General features: G+C 58.6%; 2 protein-coding genes across 5 annotated transcripts in view; one reads left to right on the forward strand and one right to left on the reverse strand.

Moving 5' to 3' along the window:
• CYP4F22 (cytochrome P450 family 4 subfamily F member 22) overlaps positions 1–14,423 on the reverse strand; it is an 84,616-nt gene extending 70,193 nt beyond the window's left edge. The window contains exon 1 of the mRNA XM_080799046.1: positions 14,303–14,423. The gene's annotated coding sequence lies outside the window, so the exon portion shown is untranslated. The remainder of the gene's footprint in view (positions 1–14,302) is intronic.
• Positions 755–27,999, forward strand: WIZ (WIZ zinc finger; the record flags this gene model as incomplete). Of its 4 annotated transcripts, XM_080798834.1 has the most annotated exons (13): positions 755–879; positions 2,292–2,555; positions 7,543–7,615; positions 9,242–11,379; positions 12,566–12,889; positions 17,020–17,190; positions 18,092–18,595; positions 19,674–20,072; positions 20,668–21,216; positions 22,326–22,853; positions 23,056–23,475; positions 23,758–23,953; positions 25,020–27,999. In XM_080798834.1, the coding sequence occupies 12 exons, from the start codon at positions 2,351–2,353 to the stop codon at positions 25,177–25,179; spliced, it is 5,667 nt and encodes a 1,888-aa protein (XP_080654960.1). In that variant the 3' UTR covers positions 25,180–27,999. The 4 variants fall into 4 exon arrangements, with proteins under 4 accessions (XP_080654960.1, XP_080654963.1, XP_080654961.1 ...); XM_080798837.1 differs by lacking the exons at positions 755–879; positions 2,292–2,555; positions 7,543–7,615; positions 19,674–20,072 and having other exon boundaries at positions 11,268–11,379; XM_080798835.1 differs by lacking the exons at positions 755–879; positions 2,292–2,555; positions 7,543–7,615; positions 9,242–11,379; positions 12,566–12,889 and adding an exon at positions 15,518–15,761.
• Between the last annotated feature and the right edge of the window lies 1 nt (position 28,000).

The following is a 28,000-nucleotide window of genomic DNA, read 5'->3' on the forward strand; positions in this document are numbered from 1 at the left end:
TTGGGAAGTGGATGGGTGGTTTGAATGGGTGTTTGCATGGATGGGTGGATAGTTGATTTGTTGACTAGATAGATGAATGGGTAGGGAGATGAATGGGTGGTTGGACATACCGGTGGGTGGGGGATGGAAGAAGGCGGCAGACCTGTTATGTATTCATGATGGGGTAGTTCTGGAGGCTGTGATCCTTGGGGTTGCGTGGAGGAGGGGGGCTTAGCATTGGGGACCTAGGGCAGCTCTAGGGTCATGGAGGTGCTGAAGTCCAGTGTGGATAATGGTAAAGGAGGGAGAAGACTCGTGATTGGAAGTTGCTGATTGGGGGTAGGGGACTGAAGGATAAGGATTGGCTGGGTGGAGTTTTCAATGACCTATAAATGACCCATGGGGGAACTTCTCTGCCCCCCCCAACTCTTCTGGTGCTATTAGCAGACCTAGCATTGGAAGAACCAGTAGGGTGATGAGGAGCTATTGGGGGCAGGGGGACAAGTGTGTTGTCATGGAAACAGACCCTCTCCCTGGACTCTCACACCGCGCGGCCCCTTTAAGGGTGACCCGCCTGGCCACTCCCAACATGGCGGCGCGCCCGCTGACCGCCCCCCCTCAGGGCGGCGGGGGGGGGGGGTGTTCTAGGGGGGGCCTGGACCTCCCCATCATGGCGGCGCGGCGGGGCTGTCGCGCTGAGGTCACGGCGGCGCGCCGGGGGGGCGGGGCGGCGGGGGGAGAGATTTAAAGGGACAATGTCCCCCGAGCGGTGGAGGCGGCGGCGGCTGCGGAGGCCGCGGCACCGGCACCGGGAGCGGCAGCGGCGGTAGCGGCAGCGACGGCCGCACCGAGGAGGGGAGCTTCGAACCCCGGCGCCTGGCCGGCGGCACCGCCTCCCCGGTGAGGCCCGGCCCGGCCTGGGGAGCCCGCGGGCGGGGCGGAGCCGGCTCGGGGAGGGGGAGGCCGGGCCGGGCCGGGCCAGGCGGGACCCCCCGGGGCGGGGGGCGGGGGCGGGGCCTGCAGGGGCGGGGCCTTGTCGGGGGCGGGGCCGTTCCGGTGGGGGGGGAGGAGCGGGGGTCTTGGGGCAGGTGTCCCCCCCACCTCCGCGCGTCCCACGGGGTCTCCCGCCCCGAAGTGCACGGGCGGAGGGAGCGTCTCCCGGACCCTGGCCCAACGAGGGGTGCGCTGGCGCGGCGCCGCCCCCACCCCTGCGACCCCCGGGGGGCGTCCAGGCGGGAGGCCCCTTCCCACGCTGCCAAAGTGCTCCGAAGTTGCGGTCCCGCCTGTTCCCCGCGGGCAGTGCCCACCCGGTGGGCACCCGCAGGTGCTTCCTCCGGGCCTGGGTAGGGACCCCCGCCACGACTGCCAGGCCACGGACTGGCCCCTTGGGAGCCCCCAGGCCCCCGAGGGCAGCGCCTGCAGCCAGGCCTGGAGCCCGGGCCCCGCCCCGGTTGCCTGGGCCCGGCCTCCCCACCATCTCCCTGGGGAGGGCGCCTCATTCCTGCCCTTCACTTTCTGCCGTTACCTTGAAGGTATTTATAGGTGGAGAGGACAGCACCCCCCCACCCCCCACCCCCCCACACACACGGCTTCCCCAGGGTCCTCATTTCTGGACCAGGAGCCCATCCGTCGTTTTTGTCCGCAGACTAGAGAAATCTTGGGAGGGTGGGATGGAAGAGCCCAGGCGGGGTATGCATGAGGGTTGATATTGGGGAGAAGGGGAGGGGTTAATGCTGGGGTCACTTGAGGCTGTGTGTGAGGGCGAAAGGGTTAATGAGAACCCTAAGGTCCTGAGGGGATGGGGGTTGGAGTGTGGGAAAAGTGCAGAGGTAATGATGGGAGCACTTGGGATAGTGAATAGGATCAGAGTGCAGAAGTGGCTGGGATTCGTGCTGAGGCACTGGCACAGGAGATGCATGTGCATGGAAGGGAGGGCACAATTGGGAAAAGTGCAGCAGCGTGTGAATGAAGGGAGGCACCTGGGAGAAGTGATAGGATTAATGCTCGGAGAAAACAAGGTGCATGAGTTTGCATGTGTAAAAATGGGGTAAGCTGAGGCAGTACAGTACAAGGGCTATGTAAAGAGGAGTTACCTGTGGGAAGACTGAGGCATACTGAGGATAGAGCCCATTGTATGGCCATCCATACAATGCATATGGAGAAAGCCTCAGCACCATTTACTTAGCTCTCCTGGGCTCGGAGGTAAACTGAGGCATTGAGCAGCATGGGTGAGGACTGGGGCTTCAAGGAAGGAGAAGCTGAGGCAGCATCCCTTTCCCACCTCCCCTAAGCACCTGTCTCTCTGCCCCCAGACCTACAATGCCTTGCTGAGCCAGCCCAGCAACTGAGTGGAGCCAGGCAGAGAGCATCCATGGATGGGCCCCTGGCAGGCGGCCTGGCCGCCCCAGATCGTCCTCGTGGCCCTGAGAGACTGCCTGGCCCAGCACCAAGGGAAGACATTGAAGGTGGGGCCGAGGCTGCCGAAGGGGAAGGTGGCATCTTCCGGTCTACCCATTACCTGCCTGTCACCAAGGAGGGACCCCGAGACATTCTGGATGGCAGAGGTGGCATTTCTGGTAAGAGGATGGGCCCTGTGGCCCTGGGGGAGCGTAGAGCCTGGCCCTGAGGTTCAGAAAGGGCTAGGTCACCCAGCCCAACAGGGGTTGAGATGGGATTCGGATTCTACTTGTGTCCAGAGCCTTCTCTTTGTACTTTGCTTATTTTCCCATTTTTATGGTTGTGAAAACAGAGGCCCTGGGAGCCAATGACCTGATGAATGCTGCCCCCCTCCACCACAGTGGGTGGCTAGGAGCTGGGATTTGAACTTGGGTCTGCCTGGTTCCCTCCTTTGAGCACACTAATTGGGTCCAGGTGCCCAGCTTAGCACCCAGAGCATCCTGCCCTGAGTGTGTGCTTGTTCCCCAGGCATACCCCATTCCTGTGGGTCGATCCCAGCTCCCTCTTGCCGCACTGTGTTGGTGAGCCCTGCTCCTGAGCCGTGGGCCAAAACAGCATGTGCCCTCTAGTGGCTGGGGAGAGACTGGCTAGTCAGGGACCCCAGCTACCCCTTTGTGCCTTGGTTTACTCAGCAAAAGGGATCTCACACTGTTCCCACCTCAAGACTTGTTATTCATTCATTAAATACTCAACAATTACTATGTGTCAGGCTGTGTTCTAGGTGCCGGGGATACAGCCATAAACAAAAGAGGCAAAACTCCCTTCCCAGAGAGACCCGATATTATAGTAGGACAGACAGCAAGCAGCGACATAAATAACGTAAGGTCGGGTAGTGACAGGTGCCATAAAGGTATTAAATGGAGTGCCAGGATCATGCCTGTAGGACCTGGGAAACCTCCCTGAGTGGGTGGAATTTGAGTGGAGCGTTGAATGAATGGTGGGAAAGACAAGCCAGGTGGTGGGAACAGCAGGAGCAAAGGTCCTGTGGTGAGGAGGAGCCTGGTGTGTTCAAGGACCAGGCAGAAGCAGCAGAGTGGTGAGGGCAATGCAGGCTGATGCACCAGATGTCTCCCTTCATCTGCCTGGCCTGCCCTACAGGCCTCGGTTTCCAGGAACTTCCATGTACCTCATCAGGAGTTTCCTACGTGCCAAGCCCTCTACGTGATCATCTCATGTCATTCTTAAAAGTTCCCTGTGGGGTAGCTTCCGCTTTAACCATCTCGTACTAGAAATGGGAAAATTCAGGTCCTGAGAGGTTGAGTAAGTTGCCCACGGTCCAACAGCTGGCACTAACCTGGCGTGATAGCCCTCGTCTTGGACCACCACCCTGGGTCAAGTCATCCCTGACCTGCCTCAACTCACCCCTAACAACCCACATGATGTTCATATATTTTCAGAGCACCTTCTTGGGACCACACACACACTCCATCCTCACCCTCATGGACCCTGCCATCTGGTGCTGGGGAGACAAACCAGCCACCAGGTGTTAAGACATAGTCGCTGGGGCTGCAGTGGGGAAAGCCCAGCCAGCCCCAGCCTAGCGGCCATCTGGAGTCCTGGATGAGGAACAGTGAGTCAGACAAAGAGGGCAGAGAAGTCTAGGCATCAGGCTTCACATAAGCAATGGCATGGAGGTGATAGATAACACCCAAATGTGTTACACAGGGTGAGGCCGCTGAGGGTGAGAGTATCAGGGCTCAGGGAATCTTAGCAACCCCCTCCTCCAAACCATTAGCAACCAAGGCCTAGAGATCAGCAGGACTGTGTTCCAGGTCATGCGGCTGGCCAGCCCTGGCAGGCTGAGACCTTGATTTTATGAGAGCCCCAGGAAGCAGTGTCTGGGTTTCCAGAGTCCTCTCTGGGTCTGATTGTGAGGAATTGGTCACTTCTTCTCTACCAGGCAGAGGCCCCGAATCTGGCAAGGTAGGGGGAAGGCAAGTAGGTAGGTAGGTAGGCGCATCTTCACTCGCTCTAGGGAATCCACCAGGCTCCAGCGCATGTACTTGGGGAGGAAGGGAATGTGGCTGCCAAAAGGGGCCAGGCCCACCGTTAATGATGTCCTTGAGCAAATGGGGCCATGGGACAGGGGTGGCTTGACCAGGGTGGGGTCACAGCCTGGAGGTTAGAGGAGGGCCTAAACTTGGGATACACTGCCTCCCCTGCTGCCCCTCTTGATCTGCTCGACCCCCCTTCCTGGCTGGGACACCTGCTCCAGGAGTCTTATGATGCCTATATATAGGAACAGCCTCTGGGGCTGCTGTTCTACCCCAAAGCCTGGGCCCTCCTTCACTCTGACCCTGCCCTCGGAGACCCCCAAGGGTACTTCCAAACTTCTCCGTCTGGACATGGATGCTTCCACTGCCTTCTCTGTCCTATACTATGGCTATTGGCTTGGAGCCCCCATAGCCTCTTTACAGCCCCTGCCTGACGTTTGGCACCTCTCTCTTTGGCCTCCTGGGTACAGCCAAGGCTTGGGGGGCTGAGACCGTCCACATGGATTGATAGGAGTCTGGTGCGTGTCTGGCATTGAGACCAGGGGGCCAGGGGACGAACAACACATTATCTCTGGCCTCGTGTGGGGCCCCAGGCTGGGGAGCACATTAGAGCATGGAGTGAGCAGACCTGAGGCTCTCAGTCCAGCCTCCAGCTTCCAACCTGGGACATCTCTGAGCTAGCCCTGACCCCTGTTCCCGGGCACCCTCATAGCCCTTTCTTCCCCCCACCGCCGCGTCTCTGGATGGAGCATGTACTGTATGATCTCCTTGGCATCCGTCGCTGGCCCTGCAAGATGGGTGGTAGCTGTTTCCTTTATACAAAGGAGGAAACAGGTGGGAAAGGCATGCCCTTCAGTCACTGCTGGGCCTTGAACTTGGATCTGTCTGCCTCCAAAATCTAGATTCTTGGCCACACTGCCAAGCTGCCTGGCTTAGGGTTCAAGCTGCTCGTGGATGCCCTTCTCATTTTCCCTCTCTCATTTTCAAACCCTCTCGGGGACCCACAGATAGCAGGAGTCCATGAGGGCCCTTTGGCATGGCCACTGCCAAGGGCTGTATCCAGGCACCTCGTCTGACCTACAGGGACTTCTGGATCCCCGCCAGCCCTGGAAGCCCCTGGGCAAGCCCCCAGCCCCCAGGTGTCTTGGACACAGGGCCCTGCTTGGCCTGCTTCCTTCAAAATGCTGCCACTAAAAATAGGAGCCTCGCTGGAGCTGCTCAAAGAGGCCAACACAGCCCCCTGGCTCGTGGAATCCTTAGACAACGCCAGTCGCAGAATCAACGAATCTGGGACGCCCAGAATCTCGGCAGCTGGGGTCCCAGAATCTCAGAAGCAGGATGCCCGCACCCTCAGACTGCACCTTTAGGCTGTGCAGGGGCTTGCTGCCACTGAATGACTTGCCCTCCCCTAAGTAGCTCACATTTATGATCTTATGTTTTCAAGAGACCCCATTTTGGGGGGTCTCCCCTGGCTGGTCCAGGCCTTGCTTTCCCAGCCCTCACACCTTCTCCAACATCTGCCTCAACCTCCTGCCTTGACGCTCACCCTTGCATTTGAGCATCCCCCCGGCCTGGCCCTGCTCCCCATCAGTCGACTCCAGTGGGCCTCAAATGGGGGTCATTCTGCCTCAAGGGACACTTTGGCCACATCTATAGACACTTTGGGTTGTCATGACTGCAGGGCCAGGGGCTGGGGGGCTTCCAGCATCTCATGGGGAGGGGCCGGGGAGGCTGTGCGGCACCCATAGTGCACAGAAAATCATTCGGCCCTATGTGCTGTAGTGCTGAGGCCATGAGACAGCTGTAGCCGGTGCAAAGTATGGACCCCCATCGCCACCCTCACCTTCCAGAGGCCATGGGATGGTCACAGAGCTTCTCTCAGGCTCTGTAGAAAGACCCTCAGCCTGTGACGATGACTTTCTGATCCCCCACAACCCCCTGAATGGCACTTCTGATGCTTTGGCTCCTGGCAGTCAGCTCTCAGTTTCCTGGGCAAATTGAACCACGGGGAATCGGAAAAAAGAACTAGCCCTGGCCCTAGCCCTCTTTCTGGACCATCATCCAGTTGAAGCTAATCCAGCCATTGCATCTGTCAGGCTCTGGACGGGGCGCAAGTCCCCCCCGTGTGTTAACTTTGGCCCAGGCAGTTGGCCTGCACCCCAACTGGCACGTTCACCCATGTCAGGCGAGTGTGGTGGGCAGAGGAGGCACAGGCCAGGATTCCTGTGGTCGTTCCAGGCATTGGCTCCACAGGCGGATAATGGAGAGTTGGCTCTATCTGTGTGAGAGGTCCCAGGAGGGGATTTGATTCTAGGACTTAGGCCTGGAAGGGGGCCTGGGAGGCAGGGACAGGCCCTCTGCAGTTCAGGCTTAGAGATCCTTATTCATCATCTGGCAAGTATTCATTGAGCACCTGCTGTGGGCCAAGCACTGGGATGCTAGTGAATGAGGCTGAAAAGGTCCCTGCCCTCAGCGGGTGCGTGTGCACCAGCAGGGACGCAGGCAGGTCTCCATAAGAGGAACCGGGCAATTTCGGAGAGTGTGAATAAAGAAATGAAATAGGTGACCAGGGAGGAAGTCACAGGGGTTCCCTCTGGTCAGTGCCCAGGGAAGGACTCTCCAGATGGAAGGAATAGCCAATGCAAAGACCCCAGGGCCAGAAAGAGTTGGGTGGGCTTGAGGCCTCAAGAAGAGTTAGGACAGAGTGAGTGAGTGAGGGGTAAGGAGAGGGAATGAGGCTGAAGAGACCTGCAGACGTCCCACCCCACAGGGCTTTGTAGCTAGTGGCTGGGACCCTGGCTTTTATCAGAGGTATTATGAGAAGTCAGCTGAGTTTTTACCAGGGTGTGATTTTAAAAAATCACATTGGCTGCTGGGTGGGGGCAAAGAGAGGAGGGTTGAAGGCAGGAAGCCCCAAGGGTCCCCCAGGAGACTCCTCCAAAGAGACCCCTTTCAAGGCTCAGGAGTGCAGAGGCCAAAGGCCTCTCAGAGAGGGGTAGGGAGCCGGCTGGGCCCTTCCGAGGTGCCCGGCAGGGCTCCCGGAGCTGGGGTGTTGTGAAGGACCCCGGCCAGGGGGACCCCAGCCCCTCAGGGTCTCCCCTCTCTGTTGCAGACGGGCAGCCCCATCCCGGCCTCAGCGAAGCCCTCCCCCGTGCCACCTCCGCCACCCATCGGATCAGCAGCTGGTGAGTGCCACGCTGGCCCTGACCTCAGGGAGGGCAGGGGGGCAAGCAGGATGCGCCTAGGCCCAAAGGAAGCCCCCGGGGAGTGAGAAGGGGAAAGGAGGGAATCAGGAGGCCAGGCAGGAGGAGGTGGCTCCCAGCAGGCAAGCCCCTGGGCATGTGCAGGGGGTGGGGAAGACTGGGATGAACACAGACAGTCAACTCTCATTATCCCTGCCAGGAGCAGGGCCAGAGGGACAGGAGCCTGAAGGTTAGACCCTTGGAGTCCTGTCTCTGCCAGGTGGCCCTTACAATGATGCCAGGCCTCTCTAAGCCTCAGTTTCCCCATCTGTAAAATAGAGTCCCTAAGACGCATCTCACAAACTGGCCTTGAGGACCCCAGGGAGGTTGGACAGGAGCAGGAACTGACAGCAATTGTGACAGCAGTAACCCTTTAAGTCTTGGTGGGTGCTCTTAAGTAGTAAGCATTGCAGTGTGTTAATGAGAGCTCCCATTTGTTGAGCTCCTGCTGTAGACTAGCCTCTTGGCAGAGGTTTACCCCACTAAATCTTTGCCATGACCCTGGAGGGTAGGTGGTCCTCTTGGTATCACATGGCACCAATGGGGCTGAGAGAGGTGACCCTGTGATTTCCGCTCTTCTTCTTGGTGGAACCCATTTCTGTACCTGTTGGGCAGGTGTGATCGATAGCCCCTCTTGGAGGCGGGGTCCTGAAAATGAAGGGAGATTTACCAGGAACCTACATTGATTGTGGGCTTACCAGGAACCAGGCATCTGGTGAAGTGAAGCATTCCCGAAGCACGGAGTTTTGTTCTCCTCTCCCTACACTTCCCGGGGTCAGGGTCGAGGTCCCCATTTGAAGTGTTGTAGTTGTGACCATTTGACTGAGCACACATATCATGTGAACTTTTCTTTGACTGTGGATATAAGAAAGTTCCTTAGATGTTGCAAAGGACACAGAGGCTCCTGGTTTTGGGGACTTGTTCCCCTTTTTAGGATTGGAAAACTGAGGCTCAGTGAGGTTGCTTCGCTTCCCCCTTTGCCCCAAAGGAGGTCAGGGTCCTTGGGGCCAGAGGCTGAGCAGGGTCCTTCAACCACTCCTGACTCTGCGCTTCTAAGAGGGGAGCTGCTGGGGAAAGGCATTCCCCTGAGTTGTTGATGCCACAGAGTTGCACGAAATTTGCTGGAAAGTGAGACTAAATGAACTAATTCACCCCAATTTGGGGAAAACCTCTTGGTCTTATGCAGCTGGGGGCACAGATCAGAGCCTTGGGCCCTCCTGGGGGACACATGAGAGTTGACTGTGCCGCCAGACTTGAGGACATGCCTTGTGACCCTGGTGTGACCCCTGGTACACCCTGCACACTCTCCCACAATGCAGTGTGGCTGGGCTACATGGACAGGTGCATCCTGGGAGCTGAATGTGGTTTTTGGCCCAACACTTCTGGAAGAGCCACATCCACTCCCCCTACCTCCCCCTCCTCACCTCCACACTCCCAGCCCCTCTGAGGTTGCCCTCAGGTTGGGTCTCTGGGGCTTGTCTTGGACTGCCTATGAGGACCCCCTCCCCTGCCCAAGGAAGGGAAACTGAGGCCTGTGGCTAACCTGTCCCCATTGGCACTTCCTTGCAGTTGCTGGGATGGAGGCAGCCTGGACTTCCAGCCGGGCTCCCCACCACCCCACCTCCTGGGCCACTTCCCTGGCCCCCCTGATGGCCAGGGGACCTGGGAGCACCCCCTGGCCCAGGAAGCCAGGGAGGGCATCCCATCTGAGCGGAGGTTCGAGGACTCGGTCATTGTGAGAACTGTGAAGCCCCACATTGAGCTTGAGGGATCTAGAAGGTTCTTGCACCATCAGGGGGAAGCGAAGCTCTTGGAGAAGGCCCCCCGGGGCCACCCCAGGTTCGACTGGCTCCAAGACACTGATGAGCAGGCCCCACCCCAGGATGGGGGGCTGCACCTGGACCTGCCGCCGCAGCCCCTGCCCCTCACCTCCTTCAGAACAGTGCTCGTGCCGGTAGAAGATGCCACTAAGACATTGGATGTGACGGTGGTGGATACGAGAGAGCCCCTGGCAGACCTCGAAGGGCTGGCTCAGCCGTCTGAGTGGGGCCTGCCCAGGTCGGCCTCAGAGGTGGCCACACAGACCTGGACAGTGAACGCAGAGGCATCTGTGGAGCGGCTGCAGCCGTTGCTGCCCCCAATCCGGACGGGGCCCTACCTGTGTGAGCTGCTAGAGGAGGTGGCCAAGGGGGTGGCCAGCCCGGATGAGGACGAGGACGAGGAGCCAGCCGTGTTCCCATGCATCGAGTGTAGCATCTACTTTAAGCAGAAGGAGCACCTCCTGGAGCACATGAGCCAGCATCGCCGAGCCCCAGGCCAGGAGCCCCCTGCCGACTTGGCCCCGCTGGCCTGTGGAGAGTGCGGCTGGGCTTTCGCTGACCCCGGGGCCCTAGAGCAGCACCGGCAGCTGCACCAGGCCTCCCGGGAGAAGATCATCGAAGAGATCCAGAAACTGAAGCAGGTCCCAGGCGATGAAGGCCGGGAGGCCCGGCTGCAGTGCCCCAAGTGCATCTTTGGCACCAATTCCTCCAAGGCCTTTGTGCAGCATGCCAAACTACACGTGCGCGAGCTTCCAGGCCAGCCTGCCAGGGAGCCCTTCGGGGGTGGCAGTGGGGCTGGCAGCCCAGGCCCTGATGCCACCACCCTCACCTACCGACCCTACCGAGCCTCCTCGGGGCTCAGGGGCTGCGTGTTCTGCGGCTTCCCCGCGCCCAGCGAGAGCCTGCTCAGGGAGCACGTGAGGCTTGCGCATGCCCACCCCCACTGGGAGGAGGATGCAGAGGCTTTCGAGGAGGACCCTGCCAGCCAGCCAGGCACCAGCCAGGATGCATATGCCCGCTTCCCTGATGCTGCTGAGGACTACTTTGGCAAAGCTGAACCGCTCTTGGCCCCCACGTGGCAGGAGAACCCTGCTGGATATGACCCCAGCCTGGCCTTTGGCCCAGGCTGCCAGCAGCTGGGCATGAGGGATTTCCCACTGTCAAAGCCACTTCTGCATGGCTCAGACCAGAGGCCCCTGGGAAGGCCAGCCTTTCCCTCACCTCTAGCATCTGCCCCCTACTCCTTACAGCCCAGCAGAAACAAGGCCGTGGTCCACCCCCAGGGACTCCCAGCCCAGCTGGGAAGCCACAGACACCCTTGGAGCGAAGAGGAGGAGGAAGACTTACCGCTGGCCTCAGAAATGGACTTTTCCCCCGAAAATGGGGTTTTTCCACCCCTAGCTACACCCAGCCTCATCCCACAGCTGGCCCTGGACCTGAAGCGGACTTTCCAGAAAGCTCTGAGGGCAGCTGAAGCCTCACGGGCACAGCAGCAGCAGCTCCGAGGGATGGTGCCACTTGTGCTGGTGGCAAAGCTGGGGCCACAGGTCTTGGCTGCAGCAACAAGGGTGCCCCCAAGGCTGCAGCCCGAGGAGCTGGGGCTGGGGGGCGCCCACCCCCTGGACTTCTTACTCCTCGACACGCCACTGGATGGCCCACTGGGGCTGGATGCGCTTCTGGACGGGGACCCGGAAGTGGCACTGAAGCACGAGGAGCGCAAGTGCCCCTACTGCCCCGATCGCTTCCACAACGGCATCGGCTTGGCCAACCATGTCCGGGGCCACCTGAACCGTGTGGGCGTCAGCTACAATGTGCGGCACTTCATCTCTGCTGAGGAGGTGAAGGCCATTGAGCGCAGGTTCTCCTTCCAGAAGAAGAAGAAAAAAGGTAGGGCGGCTTCGCTCCGGCACCCACCTCCCTCCAAGGCCCAAGAGACGCACAGCCGGTCAGCTGAGTTCTGAACCAAGCAACCCTCACTCTAAATGCTCCCATAGTGCCAAGCAGGGGGAAGTCAGGGCCTCCCCCTCCTGGAAGACTGGGAGCCGCGGCAGAGGCCACCGCATCAGTGGAGGTGTGGGGACGCCCCAGTGCCCTGGCCCTTCCGGCAGCTGGAGGAAGGAGTATGGGCAGAGGAGGCAGCCCCAGGCAGGGAATGTCACTGATGTCTTCATTCGACAAATATTTATTGAGAGAGACCCCCTCTGTTCTGGGCACTTGGGGACACAGCAGAGAACGAAACAGCAGTCCCTGCTCTCCTGGAGTTCACGGCCCAGTAATAGGAGTGTGGGACCCTGACCAGCTTCAGAATCCCCAGGGCAGCCTGTGAGGTATGCAGATTCCCAGGCACGAGGGTTCTGATTCTGGAGGTCTGTCTCCAACACAAGTGCCCTAGGTGGTTCTGACACTGGCAGACATGGATCCCACTTGGGGAAGGTGCTGGTATGGTGTTTGAGAGAGTGTGTGTGCGTGTGTGTGTGTGTGTGTGTAGGCGCACGTGCATGTGCGTGCACAGGGGGTAAGGGGCAAGGGGCAGACAGCCGCAAAACCAAGCACTTACAATGGTGAGTGACCAGGGCTGTGATGGCGGAAGCCAGGGGCTGGGCCAGCCAAGAGGAGGTCCCTGACTCCACCTGGGGACATCCGACCAGGCTCCCACAGAACAGCATCCTATCCGTTTGCCCATTTCTTCATTCAACAAAGATTTAATTGACAGCACCAGAGTGATAGTGAGCAAAAAATAGAGGCCTGCGCTCTAGACACGAGAAGGATATTAATCGAACACTCAGCCAAAGGATTGTAAATCCACAACTGGAGAAGGGTTTCCGAGGGAGGAGTCCCTGATGCTGAGAACCATGTGAGGGGAAACCTGGAAGGTCAGGCAGAGAAGGCTTCTTGGAGTGGGAGGACTGGTGGACACATGAGCACATGGGAGCTGATGCAGGCAGGAGGGTGAATGGCAAAAGGAAAGGGAGGCTGTGTGATCTTGGGGGGCAGGGAGCAGCCCCGGGAATGGGGAGGGCTGGGGTGAGAGAGTCACTCCTCCAGGTAGTCCATGTCCTCTCTCCCTCCACAGTGGCTAACTTTGACCCAGGCACCTTCAGCCTGATGCGTTGTGACTTCTGTGGGGCTGGCTTCGACACGCGGGCCGGCCTCTCCAGCCACGCCCGAGCCCACCTACGAGACTTCGGCATCACTAACTGGGAGCTCACTGTGTCGCCCATCAACATCTTACAAGAGCTGCTGGCCACCTCTGCTGCTGAGCGGCCCCCCAGCCCCCTGGGCTGTGAACCTGGGGGGTCGCCTAGCAGCTTCCTGACCTCACGTCGGCCACGCTTACCTCTCGCAGTGCCCTTTCCACCCACCTGGGCTGAGGACCCTGGGCCAGCCTACGGAGATGGTAAGGGGAGAGGGTGCAGACTGGATTGGATTGGGGCCCTGACCCTTCTTGGGGGCCCAGAGAGATGTGCGGGGGGAGGGGGAGGAGTTGCCATTCCGCTTTCCTGGTAGTGTTTCAAGTCACTTTACAAAGTATGCTGACAACTGTCCTTACAACTGCCCTGCCACTTGGAGGTGATTTCTGTTTTATTCTGGGGCTGGGCCAGGGCTACTCCTGGATCCAGTTTATCCCTGCCCTGCCTGACAGTGATTTTAACACACACTTATTCAGCTCTTCCTAGGAGCCAAATATGTTCTAAGCACTTTACAAACACAAACTTATTTACATCCTCACAACAACGCTATAAGGCAGGTGTTATTATTATCCCCCATTTTACAGATAAGGAAACTGAGACACAACGAAATTAATTAACTTGCCCAAGGACACACAGCCAGAAGGGTGGAGCTGTGATTCAAAACCCCAGACAGGTCAGGCTCCAGCAGTCTTGCTCTTAAAAACATCATCTGTCTAGAGCAGCGCTGTCTGCTAGAACTTTCTGAGATGGAAAGATTCTTTAGATGTGTGTTCTGTAGACTCTAGCTCTCCAATGCCTGACAAAATGTGGCTTGAAATGTGGCTAGTTACGAGGTTAGTTGTAACTTGTCAGACACTGCAGAGCTAGAGTCTACATTCTGGATTTTCATTGGTGCCTTCTTTGTCCAGCAGCATTGATAACCCCTCCCATAACTGAGTGCTTGTTGCATACTAAGGCTTCATCTCATTCGTGCCTCAAAACCATTCTGTGGGGTTAAGGATTGTTGTGTTCCTATTTTGTGGATAACGAAACTGTAGGTCATCTGCTTTGTCACACAGCCACAAAGCAGCAGAGCTAGACTTCCGAACACCATGTTCAGTGGTCTCTCCATGGAGGACAGCTTAGGAAATCCAGAAGTAATATTTTGGTGAAGGAGCCTAGGACTGAGCACCACTGAGGGAGTGGAAAGGTGCAGTATTCAGTCTGGAAAAGCCTGACTTTGTAGGACACTTTACTGATTCTCAAAGCGAAGAACTTGGCAGTGAGGAGTAGGTGGGCTTTGGGGAATGGAGAAGTTCCTGAACGGGGGCAAGTGTCAGGGGCTGCTTGGGGCTGAGGTTTCCTTCTGTTTCTCCTACCTGGAGCTTCTAGGGTCTTATCTAGATCTGTACTCTGAACTCCACTGGACCCATGTGCAAACCCCCTTACCAGTGAAAGGCACCTGAGGGTCTGCAAAGTGGAGAGTGGTGCTATCAAAGCCCCCTCTGCTTGGAGACCGACTCACAGAAAGGACATAGTGGCTGGCTGAAGTCATAGTTTGGAAAGAGGCAGAGTAGGGACACAACCTCAGGTTTCTTGCCTCTCCGGAAGGCTGTCGCCTGGGCATTCAGCTCACATACCTGGCTAGGTTTGTGGTGTCTCAGGGGTGGCTGAGAAGTGGAGCTGGTTCTGAGGACGGCTAGGGGCACAGGCTGTAGTTTGTAAGCTCTTCTTTTTTTGTCACTCCAGCAGAGGCCTGAGTGTCAGGCTCAAACTCCTTACTTGGCACTGGGTCAGGTCCCCGGGGGACGGCAGCATGTGTCCAGCAGTCAGGTTGAGCTCTGGTTAACCTGTTTCCACCAGAAGACCAGTGTGGCAGCCCTTAGAGCTGACAGACGTCCAAGCCATTGGGGTGTCAGGATTCAGTCTGGTACTGCCCCGGCCTTGTCCACAGGGAGGTGGGGGGCACTCTGATCAGGCTTTCAGTTGACACCTGGTGCGCCGGAGGGCCGTTAAATGAGTGGTTCCAAGATCCTGGAAGCCTTGCCTTGGGGAAGAATGTCCAAGAGTAAGGCTAGGTCTGGGCACCCGCCCTGCACCGTTGTTTATAGAAGCATCTCCCACATCACTAAGTGGGTCGTCGGGGGCGGGTGCCCGGTTGGGGGCGGGGCAACGGTCAGTTTCTGGCCCCACTCATCTGTCAAGGAACAGCTGGGGGCAATCGGTTTGGTGTTGGGGAGAAGCAGATTGTGCCTGAAACGGGGTGCCGGCGGTCGTGTGGGGAGTTCCATAGGCTTGCAGGACAGCGCCGGCGAGGGCGGGGGAACATTTGGATACCGGGATGATGTGGGATCCTTATAGCTGGGATCTGGTGTCTTCCAGGATTTCCGACACGGAAGGGAGAATTCCAGGATAGGGAATGGAACAGGATCCCGGAGCACGTCCTAGCTCCGCCCTTCAGGGCTCCAGAAGCCTGGATGCTGTTAAGGCAAATGCGTGTGGTCGGAGGATTCCCATTTTAGCCTTAGGGGTGTTCGGGGCGGGGGGTGGCGGGCGGACAGCGTCCCGTCCTATCCAGGCCAGGAGTGGGAGTGTAGTTGGGCGCCGCGCTCAGAGCGGCGTGCGTCCTTCCGCGAGCTGGGGTGCCGGCGGCTCCCTCAGGCTCCAGCCCCAACCCCCAAGCCCCGGCCCTGTGGGCCGGGACAAGTGCTTCGCTCGCTTGCGGCGCTCGGTGCTCGACCGGCCGCCCTGGGCGCGCCCCGAGGGGCGGGGCGGAACAGAGCGGGCTCGGCGGCGGCGCTCGGCGCTCGGCTGCTCCCGCCTGGGGCGGCCGCCCCGCGTGCGCCGGAGCCAAGATGGCCGCCTCCACCGCCCAGTGCCGAGTGACAAAAGCGGAGAGCAAGGCGGCGGCGGGGCCGCGCGCGGGGGGCGCCCGGGAGCGCGCGCCCGCTGGGGCGCCCCCGCCCAGCCCCCCGAGCCCGGGCCCCGCGGCCCTCCCCGCGCCGCCGCCGCCGCCCCCGCCCCCGCCGCCACCGCCGCCGCCGCGGGACGGGCCCAAGGCCGAGCCGGAGCCGGGGCCCGGGCCGGCGCCCGCGCCGGGTAAGAGCCCGCGCCGGGGAGGGTGCGGGGAGGGCAAAGTCGGCATTCCGCCCGCCCCCTGCCGCCGCCCCCGACGCCCGCCGTCCAGTCTCTGGGACTCCCCCTCCCCCCCCCCAGGCCCTCCAGTCGTGTGGGCCCCGGGCCTCCTGTCGCAGCTCGCAGGGTCCCGGGCTTCAGAAACACTCTTCGCCGCTGCTCCGTGGGACCCTCACCCCGTCTGACAGATGTTCCCTGTACCCCTTGGAGCCCCGGGAGCTTTCCTCCACACAGTCGCGGTCCCTCCGGCGCGGAACCCACTCCAAGTCACTTCAGATACGGTCCCTACAGCATCTGACAGACGCGCCCACTCCACCCGGCGACTTTGACAAAGTCCTCGGTGTCCCGGGCCCCGGAGCCCCTCACCCCCGCCTGTCTTCTCGTTGCCTCCGTAAGACTCAAACTGAGCAGACGACCTGCCAGGCTTCCTGCTCATAGCGCTGAACGACTCCAAAGCCCCAACTAACACACAGTTTCTTGAGCCTCAGAGCTGTCTCCGTGCCCTGAACGCTAAACTGGGGCTCAGCAGGCCACTCAGGCCCCCTTCTCTGCAAAATTAGACCATGAAAACATACCTTCGACTCCCTTTTCTCATACACACCTCTTTTAGGGAAGCTTCCTGACCTAACAGATGCCTCAGAAACTTCCTACAAAGTTCTGTGATTACCACTCTTCTTGTCCCCATTCAGAACCCGGCTGATCCAGGCTCCCAGTTCTCACCCCACTTAGGGCTTAGCTTGTGAGAAGCAGACTACTGCGGAGCCCCAACTTCTTTCTGTAGCTCCAGCTGTTTTGTCTGATGGAGGTTCTCCACAAGTCCTGTGGAGCCTCGTCTCTGCATTGTTTATCTGTCCTCTGACTCTGGCCTTCTTTTACTGGATTCCCCTTCTGACTGCCACCTACCTGCTCCCAAGACTGACATGCTCCCCTGCACAAGCTCTGCCCAGAGAATTTTGTCAGAGCTAGGATGGGAGTAACTGTCCCAACCAGTGTATGTCTGGTGGGTGGAAGCTGCTCCTGGTCCGTGCTGTCCGTGTGCAGCCTTGACATCCTGGTGCTGGGGGTTTGGATGGGGCCTCTGCTCTCATAGGGTGAGTTGCCTCCCACGATGAGAGCAGATGCTAAGGATGAGGCAGAAAGCTCTGTGCCCCCACTCTCAGTCCTTATGGGGGTAGACAGCTCACACCCAGCCCGGGCTGAGCTTGTCTTCCTAACCTCACAGGCCTGGGTTCTGAGGAAAACACAATGGTGGCCATGGACTTGGGCTCCCCCCCGCTCCCCAAGAAGAGCCTGCCTGTCCCTGGGCCCCTGGAGCAGGTGGCCAATCGGCTGAGTAGCAAAGTGGCTGCAGAGGTTCCTCATGGCAGCAAGCAGGAGTTGCCAGATCTCAAGGGTGAGTGACCCAGGTGGCAAGGAGGGGGTGCTGGCCAGGCTGGTCACACTCATAGGGAACTATGGAGCCTGGAGTTAGTGTGAGGTCAACAGCTTTCTCTTCGCCCCAAGGCACTAAGGAGACAGCTGGTTGTCTTCTCTCCAGCTTCTGATGCCCTGATCGAGCATGGCCTTGAGGTGTACCCTCTCTGGGCGGGGGAGGGGCAGCCAGGGAAAAAGAATGGTTTTCAAGAGCTCACACTCAGACCTAATTCATTTGCTGACTTCAGCTCTCAATAGCTACGTGATCTTCTGTGTGATATTGTCTTGTCTGTATGTTGATATTGAGATCATAATGGAGTAGTTGACAGGCACTGTGCTGGACTCCAGGGATGTGAGAGAGCAGAACAGATCTGGCACTTGTCCTTGGAGTCATTGAAATTGGGGAGCAGGGAGGCAGAGAAAGAGACAGGCAGTGATAAGGGCTCTGCAGAAAAGGGTGTAGGGCACCACAGGGACTGTGGCTGGGCCTTCCAACCCAGTGTTTGGGGCATGAGTTGAGCTGCAAAGGCTGGTTAGGACAGCTCTAGAAAGCGTGTGACTGGCAGGTCAGTGTTTGTGTGAACACCTGTTACCAGGACACCCTGGTGTGTTGGATATCCGAAAAGCATTCTACTGGCTGGACCACAGAAGGGCTCTGTTTCCTGCTGTGTGCCCTTGGGCATAACTCTTCCCTCTCTGAGATTCAGTTTCCTTATTTGCAAGCTGGATAGGCTGATTCCTGCCTTATTAGGGTCATTTTAAGGATTAAGGGGGCTTACAGGGAGCCTGGATGAGTAGGGTCCTGGGAGGAGGAGAAGTGGGGAGGGCAGGGCTCAAGGGGCCTCACAGCCAGCTCTCTTGGCCTCCATCTCACCCTCCAGCCCAGAGCCTGACTACCTGCGAGGTCTGCGGTGCCTGCTTTGAGACACGAAAGGGCCTGTCCAGCCACGCACGCTCCCACCTGCGGCAGCTGGGGGTGGCCGAGTCGGAGAGCAGCGGAGCCCCCATTGACCTCCTCTACGAGCTTGTGAAGCAGAAGGGCCTGCCTGACACACCCCTCGGGCTGCCCCCAGGCCTGTCTAAGAAGTCCAACTCACCGAAGGAGGTGGTCACTGGGGCCCCTCGGCCTGGCCTGCTTGCCTTGGCCAAGCCCTTGGATGCCCCGGCTGTCAACAAGGCCATCAAGTCACCTCCTGGCTTCTCGACCAAGGGCTTGGCCCATCCACCCAGCTCCCCACTCCTCAAGAAGGCACCACTGGCCCTGGCGGGCTCCCCTAGCCCCAAGAATCCTGAGGACAAGAGCCCCCAGCTGTCCCTGAGCCCCCGGCCAGCCTCCCCAAAGGCACAGTGGCCCCAGTCTGAGGACGATGGGCCCCTGAACCTCAGTGAGTGCGGGTCCCGGGAGCTGAGGGAGGTCCTGGCACCGGGAGGGCTGCAGAGCCCAGGGTGGGGCCAGTGGGGACTACAGCTCCTATGTCCTGGGTCTGCTGGGTCAGAATAATGGTCAGAGCACTGTGTCTCCTGTTGGGCTGGCCATGCAGCATATTATCATCTGCCTCCCACTATACTGTGCTATTCTTCCCCCTGGAGGTCTGGCTGTGGCTGCTGAGCCCGCCAGGGTCATCCTCACCACTTAGGGGCACTCTTGGCCTTCTCTGAGCCTGAGGGTTGGGGCAGTGAAGGTAATCAGAACTCCTGTGGGCCTGACTTCCCCAGAGGGGCATCTTGGGCCCTCTAGGCAGGCAGGTGGTGGCCCACCTGACAGGGGGTCCTGTAGTTGGCCCTGTGTTCACATCTTCCTGGTGCTGTCTGCAGAGGCACCCCTACTGTGCCCATGGGTGGAGCCATACTTCCTGGACTGCCTGTGGGCATGACAAAGAAGGGTTTAGGAAGAACCGCCCCCCCTCCCTCCCTGGTGCAGTGAGCAGGTTTAGCATGGTATCCCTTAGGAAGTCAGGCCTTCCCACACATTTGTGGATGTTAGCCTGGGCTGAGCCCAGGGTCTGGCCCCCTGCCCAACAGGGAGCCCCAGTTGGCATCTCATGTTCCCATGAAGCTGCTTCCATTGTCTGCTGTGTTTTCAGGAGCAAGGCCCTGAGCAGCTCTGCCTTTGGCTGTATGATGCTCAGCAGCTGGGCGAGGCCCCTGCTTTGCACCCACACAGCTCCCACAGCTGGGGTCCCAGGGAAGAGTGCCTGGGAGCATCAGATTGTGCCACTGGAATTTGGCCACCACCTCTCCACCCCACATCCTTAAGCTCTCCACACTCACCTTGATGCGAAAGGGCTAGGCAGAGAACAGGACTTTCTGTTTCCCAAAACCTCTTAAAATAAATCTGCAGCACAAGTCTTGATCCCCAAATGGCCTGGGCAGCCTTGAATCATATCAGGTCTTCTTGCCTCAGTCCCCCAGGGCCGGCCAAGGTGGCGGCCGTGAACCCCCCCCTGTGTTTTGTCTCCGCAGCTTTAGATAGTGACGGGGGCAGAGAGCTGGACTGCCAGCTGTGCGGTGCCTGGTTTGAGACCCGCAAGGGCCTGTCCAGCCACGCCCGCGCCCACCTGCGCCACCTGGGCGTCAGCGACCCGGACGCCAAGGGATCCCCCATAGACGTGCTCCACGGGCTCATCAGGAGGGACGGCGTCCAGATCCGCCTCCCACCCGGGCGCGGCACCCTGGCCCAGCTGGGGCGGCCTCCTCCCACCTCTGCGGCCCTCTCCTTGCTCCCCCCCCCACCGCCGGCCAAGAAGGCCAAGCTGAAGGCCGCGGGTACGGCCAGCCCCTGGGGGAAGCAGGACCTCTCGGCCGCCGCAGCCGCCGGCATTTTCTGGGCCTCTGATGTGGAGCCGTCTCCTCTCAACCTCTGTAGGTTCTCGCTTCAGCCGCTCCCTCCTCCCTGCGGGCCCTGGAGCCCCTCCCGGGGGGGTCGCAGCCCCCTCCCTACTCCTTTCCTGCTGGGGCAGGGAGTAGACAGGGGCCCTTGGCAGTGGGCTGGTTCTGCCCAGAGATCTTGTTGGCAGTTGGCTGCTAGGCCCTCTCTCTTGGCCTTTGACCACCATGACTGTGACCTTCCCTGAGAATAAAGGCCAAGGGTGGGGTGCTGCCTTTTAGTGTGGAAAGTGTCCATGGTTGCCCCTGGTCTGGATGGTATTTGGCACTTAGGCTACTACTTCCTGCCCACTTGCCCCCATCCTTGTCGGGACCCAGGACCCGCAGAGCTGTGGAGTCTTGGTTCCGTCCTCTGCCAGGACCGAGGGCGCATGTGCTCTCTGGAGCCTCCCCTCGCTCCTGCTGAGTGTCTGACCCCCGCCCCACTCCTCAGTTCCCCCGCTTGCACCTGCCCTCCACCACCACCCCAGCCTGTGGGCATGCTGCTGCCCATGCCCAGCCGACCAGGAGACCCACAGACAAGAATGCTAATGTTGCCCATGATGCTAATTACTCCTTTCTCCTGCTGCAGCCTCGGGCCCAGAGCCAGCTCGAGACATCCGCTGTGAGTTCTGTGGTGAGTTCTTCGAGAACCGCAAGGGCCTATCAAGTCACGCACGCTCGCACCTGCGGCAGATGGGCGTGACCGAGTGGTATGTCAACGGCTCACCCATTGACACACTACGGGAGATCCTCAAGAGACGGACCCAGTCCCGGCCTGGTGGCCCCCCTAACCCTCCAGGGCCGAGCCCGAAAGCCCTGGCTAAGGTGGTGGGCAGCGGAGGTCCCGGTAGCTCACTGGAAACCCGCAGCCCTGCAGACCTTCACCTCTCACCCCTGGCCAAGAAGTTGCCACCGCCACCAGGCAGCCCCCTGGGCCACTCACCAACTGCCTCTCCTCCCACGGCCCGGAAGATGTTCCCAGGCCTGGCTGCACCCTCCCTGCCCAAGAAGCTGAAGCCTGAACAAATGCGGGTGGAGATCAAACGGGAGATGCTGCCAGGGGCCCTTCATGGGGAGCCACACCCATCTGAGGGTCCCTGGGCGGCGCCACGGGAAGACATGGCCCCCCTGAACCTGTGTAAGTGTGACCCCGGGGGCAGGGCAGTGAGAATAGGTAGAGGGGTCTCCCTCCGCCCCCCGCACGCACTTTATGGGTACCCAGAGCACCCTGAGTAGAAACAGAAGGGAGGATACACAGGTCCAGAGAACAAGGGTTAGCTGTGCATTCTTGCTATGCAGATCCCCCAACTGAGCTGCTTTTTGATTACCCATTCACACTGGGGAGGCAGAAGTGTGCCATTCAATGACGCCCAAAAGATTTTACCTCTTGGGCCATCGTTAATTGATCAATAGTGTCTACCAACCAGATTTCTAGGGAGAAAGATTGCAGGGATCAATTAGTGATGTCTACCACAGGCAGGAGTATAAGGACTGGAATTGGGCAACTGCACATCTTTCTGATATTCCCGGTCACTAAGTGTTTGACATTTTGGAGCCAGGTTTAAGTTAAGTGTTCAGCTCTTCCACTCCAGCAATGTGTGACCTTCGGTGAGTTTCCTCTTTCTGGAGAGTGAAGATACGCATGGTCTGAGCTCTGTATAGTTCCAAGGTGATGTAAATCACTTAGTACGATGCCTGGTTAAACGAAGCCATGTGTATACCAGTCGGTAGTCATACCGTCCCTGTCACTGTTCTTTCTGCTCGAGTTGGCTGAGTCGTGTGCTGACCAGGTGAGGATGGCCCAGGCCTCTGCTTCAATGCTCCGGTGTATTTCATACCAGCTGTGTGCCACATGCTTGGAGCTGCTCCCTCCAGGTGGAGGTTTCCATCTGCATTTTGTAGAGGAGGAAACAGGCTCAGAGGGGAAGTGGTTTGCCCAGTGTAACATAGGGGTTCACAGCCAAGCTGGTGTCTGAGCCCAGGATCGAAGAAGTGCTTGCTCCTCACTGCTTCTCGATGTCACAGGGAATCATCTTGAAGCCAGCTAGCATTTGAGGTGACAGAACAAGCAGAAGGGCTGAAAGTACACAAGGGCCCCTGAAAGCGAATGAGGGAGTGGGTCTTTGGGGTCTGGGGCTGCATGGACGGGACAGCCAGGCACTTAACATTAGCCTTGAGCTTGGAGGCTTCCCGCCGCAGCAGCCGCCTCCTTCTCCTCCCCCTCCCTCCACCCTGGATCCCCTGCAGCGTCCCGGGCAGAGCCTGTTCGTGACATCCGCTGTGAGTTCTGCGGTGAGTTCTTCGAGAACCGCAAGGGCCTGTCAAGCCACGCGCGCTCCCACCTGCGGCAGATGGGCGTGACTGAGTGGTCTGTCAACGGCTCGCCCATCGACACGCTGAGGGAGATCCTCAAGAAGAAGTCCAAACCGTGCCTCATCAAGAAAGAGCCACCAGCCGGAGACCTGGCCCCTGCCTTGGCTGAGGATGGGCCTCCCACGGCTGCTCCTGGGCCTGTGCAGGCCCCTCTGCCACTGGCGCCAATGGCTGGCCGCCCAGGCAAACCAGGAGCTGGGCCGGCCCAGGTTCCTCGAGAGCTCAGCCTGGCGCCCATCACTGGTGCCAAGCCCACAGCCACTGGCTACCTGGGCTCAGTGGCAGCCAAGCGGCCCCTGCAGGAGGACCGCCTCCTCCCAGCAGAGGTCAAGGCCAAGACCTACATCCAGACCGAACTGCCCTTCAAGGCAAAGACCCTCCACGAGAAGACCTCCCACTCCTGTAAGCAGTGGGTGGCAGGGTCCTGGGAGGGCATCTGCTGGGGCCTGCAGGGCCTGGCAGTGCCACACACACACTGACCCCCAGCAGGGGCCCATGGCAAGGCCCCAGTGGGAGGCGGGACTGACTCCTGACCTGGGCAGGGCCTTCTGGGTACTCTTGTTCCCTTTGGGCTGGGACTCAGCAGCACCCCCTCTGCCTGCAGCCACTGAGGCCTGCTGTGAGCTGTGTGGCCTTTACTTCGAAAACCGCAAGGCCCTGGCCAGCCACGCGCGGGCGCACCTGCGGCAATTTGGCGTGACCGAGTGGTGTGTGAACGGCTCACCCATTGAGACACTGAGCGAGTGGATCAAGCACCGGCCCCAGAAGGTGGGGGCCTACCGCAGCTACATCCAGGGCGGCCGCCCCTTCACCAAGAAATTCCGCAGCGCCGGCCACGGCCGTGACAGCGACAAGCGGCCGCCCCTAGGGCTGGCACCCGGGGGCCTGGCTGTGGTGGGCCGCAGTGCTGGGGGTGAGCCAGGGCCTGAGGCTGGCCGGGCAGCCGACAGTGGTGAGCGGCCTCTGGCAGCCAGCCCACCAGGCACTGTAAAGGCCGAGGAGCACCAGCGACAGAACATCAACAGTGAGTGCTGGTGGGAGGGGGGTTTTGAGGGTGGGGGGCACCTGCCCCTGGGGTTCTCCACTCGGCACATCTGCCCTTAGTCACTTCCCCAGTTGCTCTCCTATTCTCCCATCTGGGCACTGTCCCACCTGTCCCAAGGCCCAGGCAACATCCAGTCACCAGCTGTCCTGTCTTAGAGTTGCCCACAGCCTCTGCCCCTTGCTTGCTAAAGGCAGGAACTTTCCCAGGAGTCCTGCCCTCTGGCTTATCTCCTGTCCTCCTCTTCACCTTTCCCCACCTCAGAATTTGAGCGCCGACAAGCCCGGCCTCCAGATGCCTCTGCAGTCCGGGGGGGCGAAGAGGCCAATGATCTACAGCAGAAGCTGGAAGAGGTGCGGCAGCCCCCACCCCGGGTCCGGCCGGTCCCCTCCCTGGTACCCCGGCCCCCCCAGACATCACTGGTCAAATTTGTTGGCAACATCTACACCCTCAAGTGCAGGTATGCAGCCCCCTGGGGTGGTGGGGGAGAAAGACCACCCACCTGGTGGAGAAAGACCTCTCCAGTTGGGGGAGAAAGAGCCTCTGAACAAGACAGGGGTTGGTGGGGGTCAGGAGATATAAGGCTATGGACTGGCGTAGAGTGTGGCTGGAGCCAGGCTAAGGACTTCTCAGCAGACAGCGGCACCTCAGAGCATCATGCTGGGACCCTGAGGGTTCTAGCACTGGCTCTGACACTTAGCAGCAAAGTGACCTTGAGCAAGGACTTCCCACTCCCTGCCTCAATATTCCCACCTATAAAATGGGGTTGGTAATAGATTTGCTGTGAGGATTTAAAAACCTAAATATTTGTAAAGCATTCGAACTATGTCTGACGAATGGTAAGCACTCAACGAGTGTTTGCCTGATTCAGGAAAATATAGGTCTTAGTTCATTTTTACCAAAGTCCAGGTGTACATCTGAGGCCAGGAAACTGGGTCTGAGACTTTGGATGGGAGGCCTCAGGCCACGTAGGTCAAGTCAGAAGTAAGATTTGAACCCAGGTCTTCGGAGCCACGAGCTCAGGTCCTGGGCCCCTGTTCAGTGAGGCCTCCCTTGGGACCTCAAGGCGCAGGGAGTTGGTGAGTTGGGTGCATGAGCAGGGTGGGTGCGAGTTAGTGCCTGACCCCCTTTCCCCAGCTGCTGTCCTTCTGTCCTGGAGCCTGCGAGGGTAGGGTCTGCCTCTCTGGGCTCTCTCCCCTCTCAGATCCCATGATTCAGTCAGATTTTGGAGGGACTTGGGAAGCCCGATTCGATGTACTTTTCCAGCATCAGAGCCAGCGGACTGCCCTGAGCATAGAGGTGGGGTCATTAGGGGACCCTACCTTGATCCTGGGATGGGTGCAGGTAACTGTCCCTGAGGAAACATCTGGCTTCTGGGTCCTCTTCCTGGGGAAATCCTGGGCTGGCTCTCTCCACACTGAGTAGTGGCAGGTGTGCCCGATACTCAGGGACGTGGGCAGGGCTACACATCTGCCTCTCCTCATGGCAGCGGCCACTCCTCTCTCTTTCTCTGTCCCTCCACGCAGGTTCTGTGAGGTGGAATTCCAGGGGCCCCTCTCTATCCAGGAGGAGTGGGTGCGGCACTTACAGCGGCACATCCTGGAGATGAATTTCTCCAAAGCGGACCCCCCGCCTGAGGAGCCCCGGGCCCCGCAGGCACAGACAGCGGCGGCAGAGGCGCCCTAACACAAAAGCATTCCAAATTCCCTCTCGTGCCACCTCTGTCTCCTCTTTCTCCTCCGTCTCCTCCACCCTTTCCTCCCTCTTTCTTTTCCGTTTCCAAAGGAGCAAGCCAAAACCTCAAACCGGTTCCCCTTGGGGGCCGGGCACACTACAGCCGGGGCGCCAGGAGCCAGCTAGCGGCCCTTCCCCCAGCCCGAGGGCTCTGGGGCCACACACAGCGCATCTTCCTTCAGCCCATGCCCACCTGGTCCAGCAGGGGGAGAGGCCAGGTCAGGTGGCAGCTGCTCTGGTCAAGGGGAGGAAGGCCAGCGCTCCCCTGCATCTAGCAGCCAGGCAGGGCTATGTTTGCCCTCCGTGGCCATTTGCAAAGACCCCAAAGACCCCTGTCTTGGTTCCCTCCTGCCCCTGTGAATATCCTCTCACACAGGCACACACACATAACACGCACATGGACACACACACAGGCACGCACATACACATATGCACGCACGCACCTCGTGAGACCCAGGATCTGCCCCAGCCCCCCAGTTCCTGAGTCAAACGACCACATCATGCCACGGTGCTTGCTCAGGGGAAGGCACGCTCCCTCTGAGGGCCTGCTGGGGCCTGGGAGCCCCCCACTGAGCCCATGATGCCACGGAAATCCTTATTGGCCACCCCCCCAGAGGGGCCTTCCCAGCCTGGAAGAGCTCAGAGCTGACAGCTGCCTCCTGCCATGTCAAGGCCCCCCCAGAGCCTTGGGGGACTCCGGGGCCCAGGAGGGGGTGGGGATGGGACTTTCCTCCCCCACCCCCACTCCCCTCCCTCTTTTCACTGTTGCTTTCTATGTATAGCTCCCTAGACCTTTCACTTTTTTAAAAACGCGTTTTGTGTAGAGAATAAGGAACGTGGATCTTTTTATTTTGCAATCCTGGGCCAGCTAGAGACCGGGAGCTGATTGACCTTTTAACTTTTTTCAGTGGCCACATTTTGGTTATCGATGTACCTAGAAGTATGTAAATTAGATTAAATTTCTCTTCTGGAAACACCCCGGGGCAGGCGGCCAGCGTGTGTTTTTCTGTCGAGTGGACAGGCTGGCATCGTCTGGCAGCCGGGGCTGGGATCGAGCCACCTCCTCCCAGAGCCCCCGGAGGCCCTGGATTTTCCTGTTGGCTGCCAAGCTGACCAGACCCAGCTGGGGATGAGCCCAAGTTCCCAGCTGTTGGCTCTCAATGGCATGGTTGGTGGGGGGCTCTGGCTGGCTGGCTGGCTGGCTGGCGAAGTGGCTCCTGTGAGCAGAGGAGAGGAACCAAGACTCTGGGCAGCTGGTCTAGGAAGGGAGCCAGGATGAAGTGATAAAGCTGGAAGGGCTCTCCCAAGGGCAGGAGCTGTCCAGTGAGGGTATGGGGGACCTGTGGGAGGAGGGAGAAGCACACAGTTGCTGGCAGCCTTCAGAGAGCTGGGGCCAGCCTGCCTTCAAGACATGTGACTTGTCTGGAGACACAGGCACCCTGAGCCCAAATTACACGAGGGGAAAAGGGAGCTGCTGGCTCCTTCGCGATGTTATTTATTTTCTCGCTCTGCAAATGTTTATTGAACATTTCTGAGATTTTAAGAGATTTTGTTGGCTGCTCCTTCTTGTTTATTGCATGTGGTTTTTCAGCTCATCATTTTCACTTCAATGGCCAGGGGCTGGAAAGTGGGAATAACTTCATGAAGTGTAGACAGTGGAGGCCTCCTCCTACCCCAGCACTGTTGCCCCAGGCCCCCCACCATACCCCTGCCTGGGAGGGACAGGCTAATAAGCTGTGACAACATGCCCACAAGAGTGGTCTTGGCCTGCAGTCCTGGCTTTTCTGGTCCTGTGAGGTCAGGGCACACATCTTGCCTGGTGGAGGAAGGACTCAACCACTAATGTCCATCCCACACTATGAGTGGGCTTGTCTAAGACTTTGAAAGCATGGAGGGCATCTCTTGGGATGAGAGCTGGCCGGTAGGCACTTCCCCTTTTAGCTTTTTATGAATTAGTTTTAAACATGTAAAAGTAATGGAAGCTGGATGTAAAAAAAGTTCAAACAGCACAAGACCTTATAAAGTAGCATGGGAAGTTCCTCCCCACCCACACATGCAGTGATAGCTGTGTAGGTCCTCGTAAGGGTCGCATATAGTTCTTAGCTCAGAGGGCTCTTTTCTGAGATTTTGAGCATGCCCTTTTTCAGGCCATTCCATCTCAGAGGCAGAGCATAGGATGTTAACAAAGTCACCGAAATGAAGGTAAAAAGATGGCTGTGGTATGTGCCATGAAGGCAGCTGTAGGATCCACGAAAGGTGTCTAGGAGCTCAGCTTTAATTTGGAGAACAGGCAGGCATCTGTGAGCATGACACTTAAGTGAGCCCCAAAGCTTGGTGTGCACATTAACCAGTTTTATGTGCTTCATATTTGGAGTTTCTCAACACATTATTAGCCTTTTCCCATGTGGCAGCAAGTTATGCATAAGTCATTTTTAGGGGAGGGGTTGTTTTATTAAAATATTTTATGGAGAATTCCAACTATACAAAAACAGTAAAATGAACCCTCGTCTACTTACCAATTACCAACTCGAGACCAAGCTCTCCAGCTATAACCCTTCCACACCTTCCTTCCCTTTCCCCATCTGAATTATGGTGAATCAACATACTTGTCATGTGAATTAATGTCAGTATTTGAGTCTCTCAGAAGGATGGGGACTTTTAAATACGCCATTATTACACCTAAAGAGAGTGACAATTCCTTAATATCAAGAAGTCAGCAACATTGCTCATACTTTAAGACAAGCTTTTAAAGTAAAACAAAAAACATATGTAC

Source organism: Martes martes, assembly GCF_963455335.1.
Source record: "Martes martes genome assembly, chromosome: 1".
NCBI classification, from domain to species: Eukaryota; Metazoa; Chordata; class Mammalia; order Carnivora; family Mustelidae; genus Martes; species Martes martes.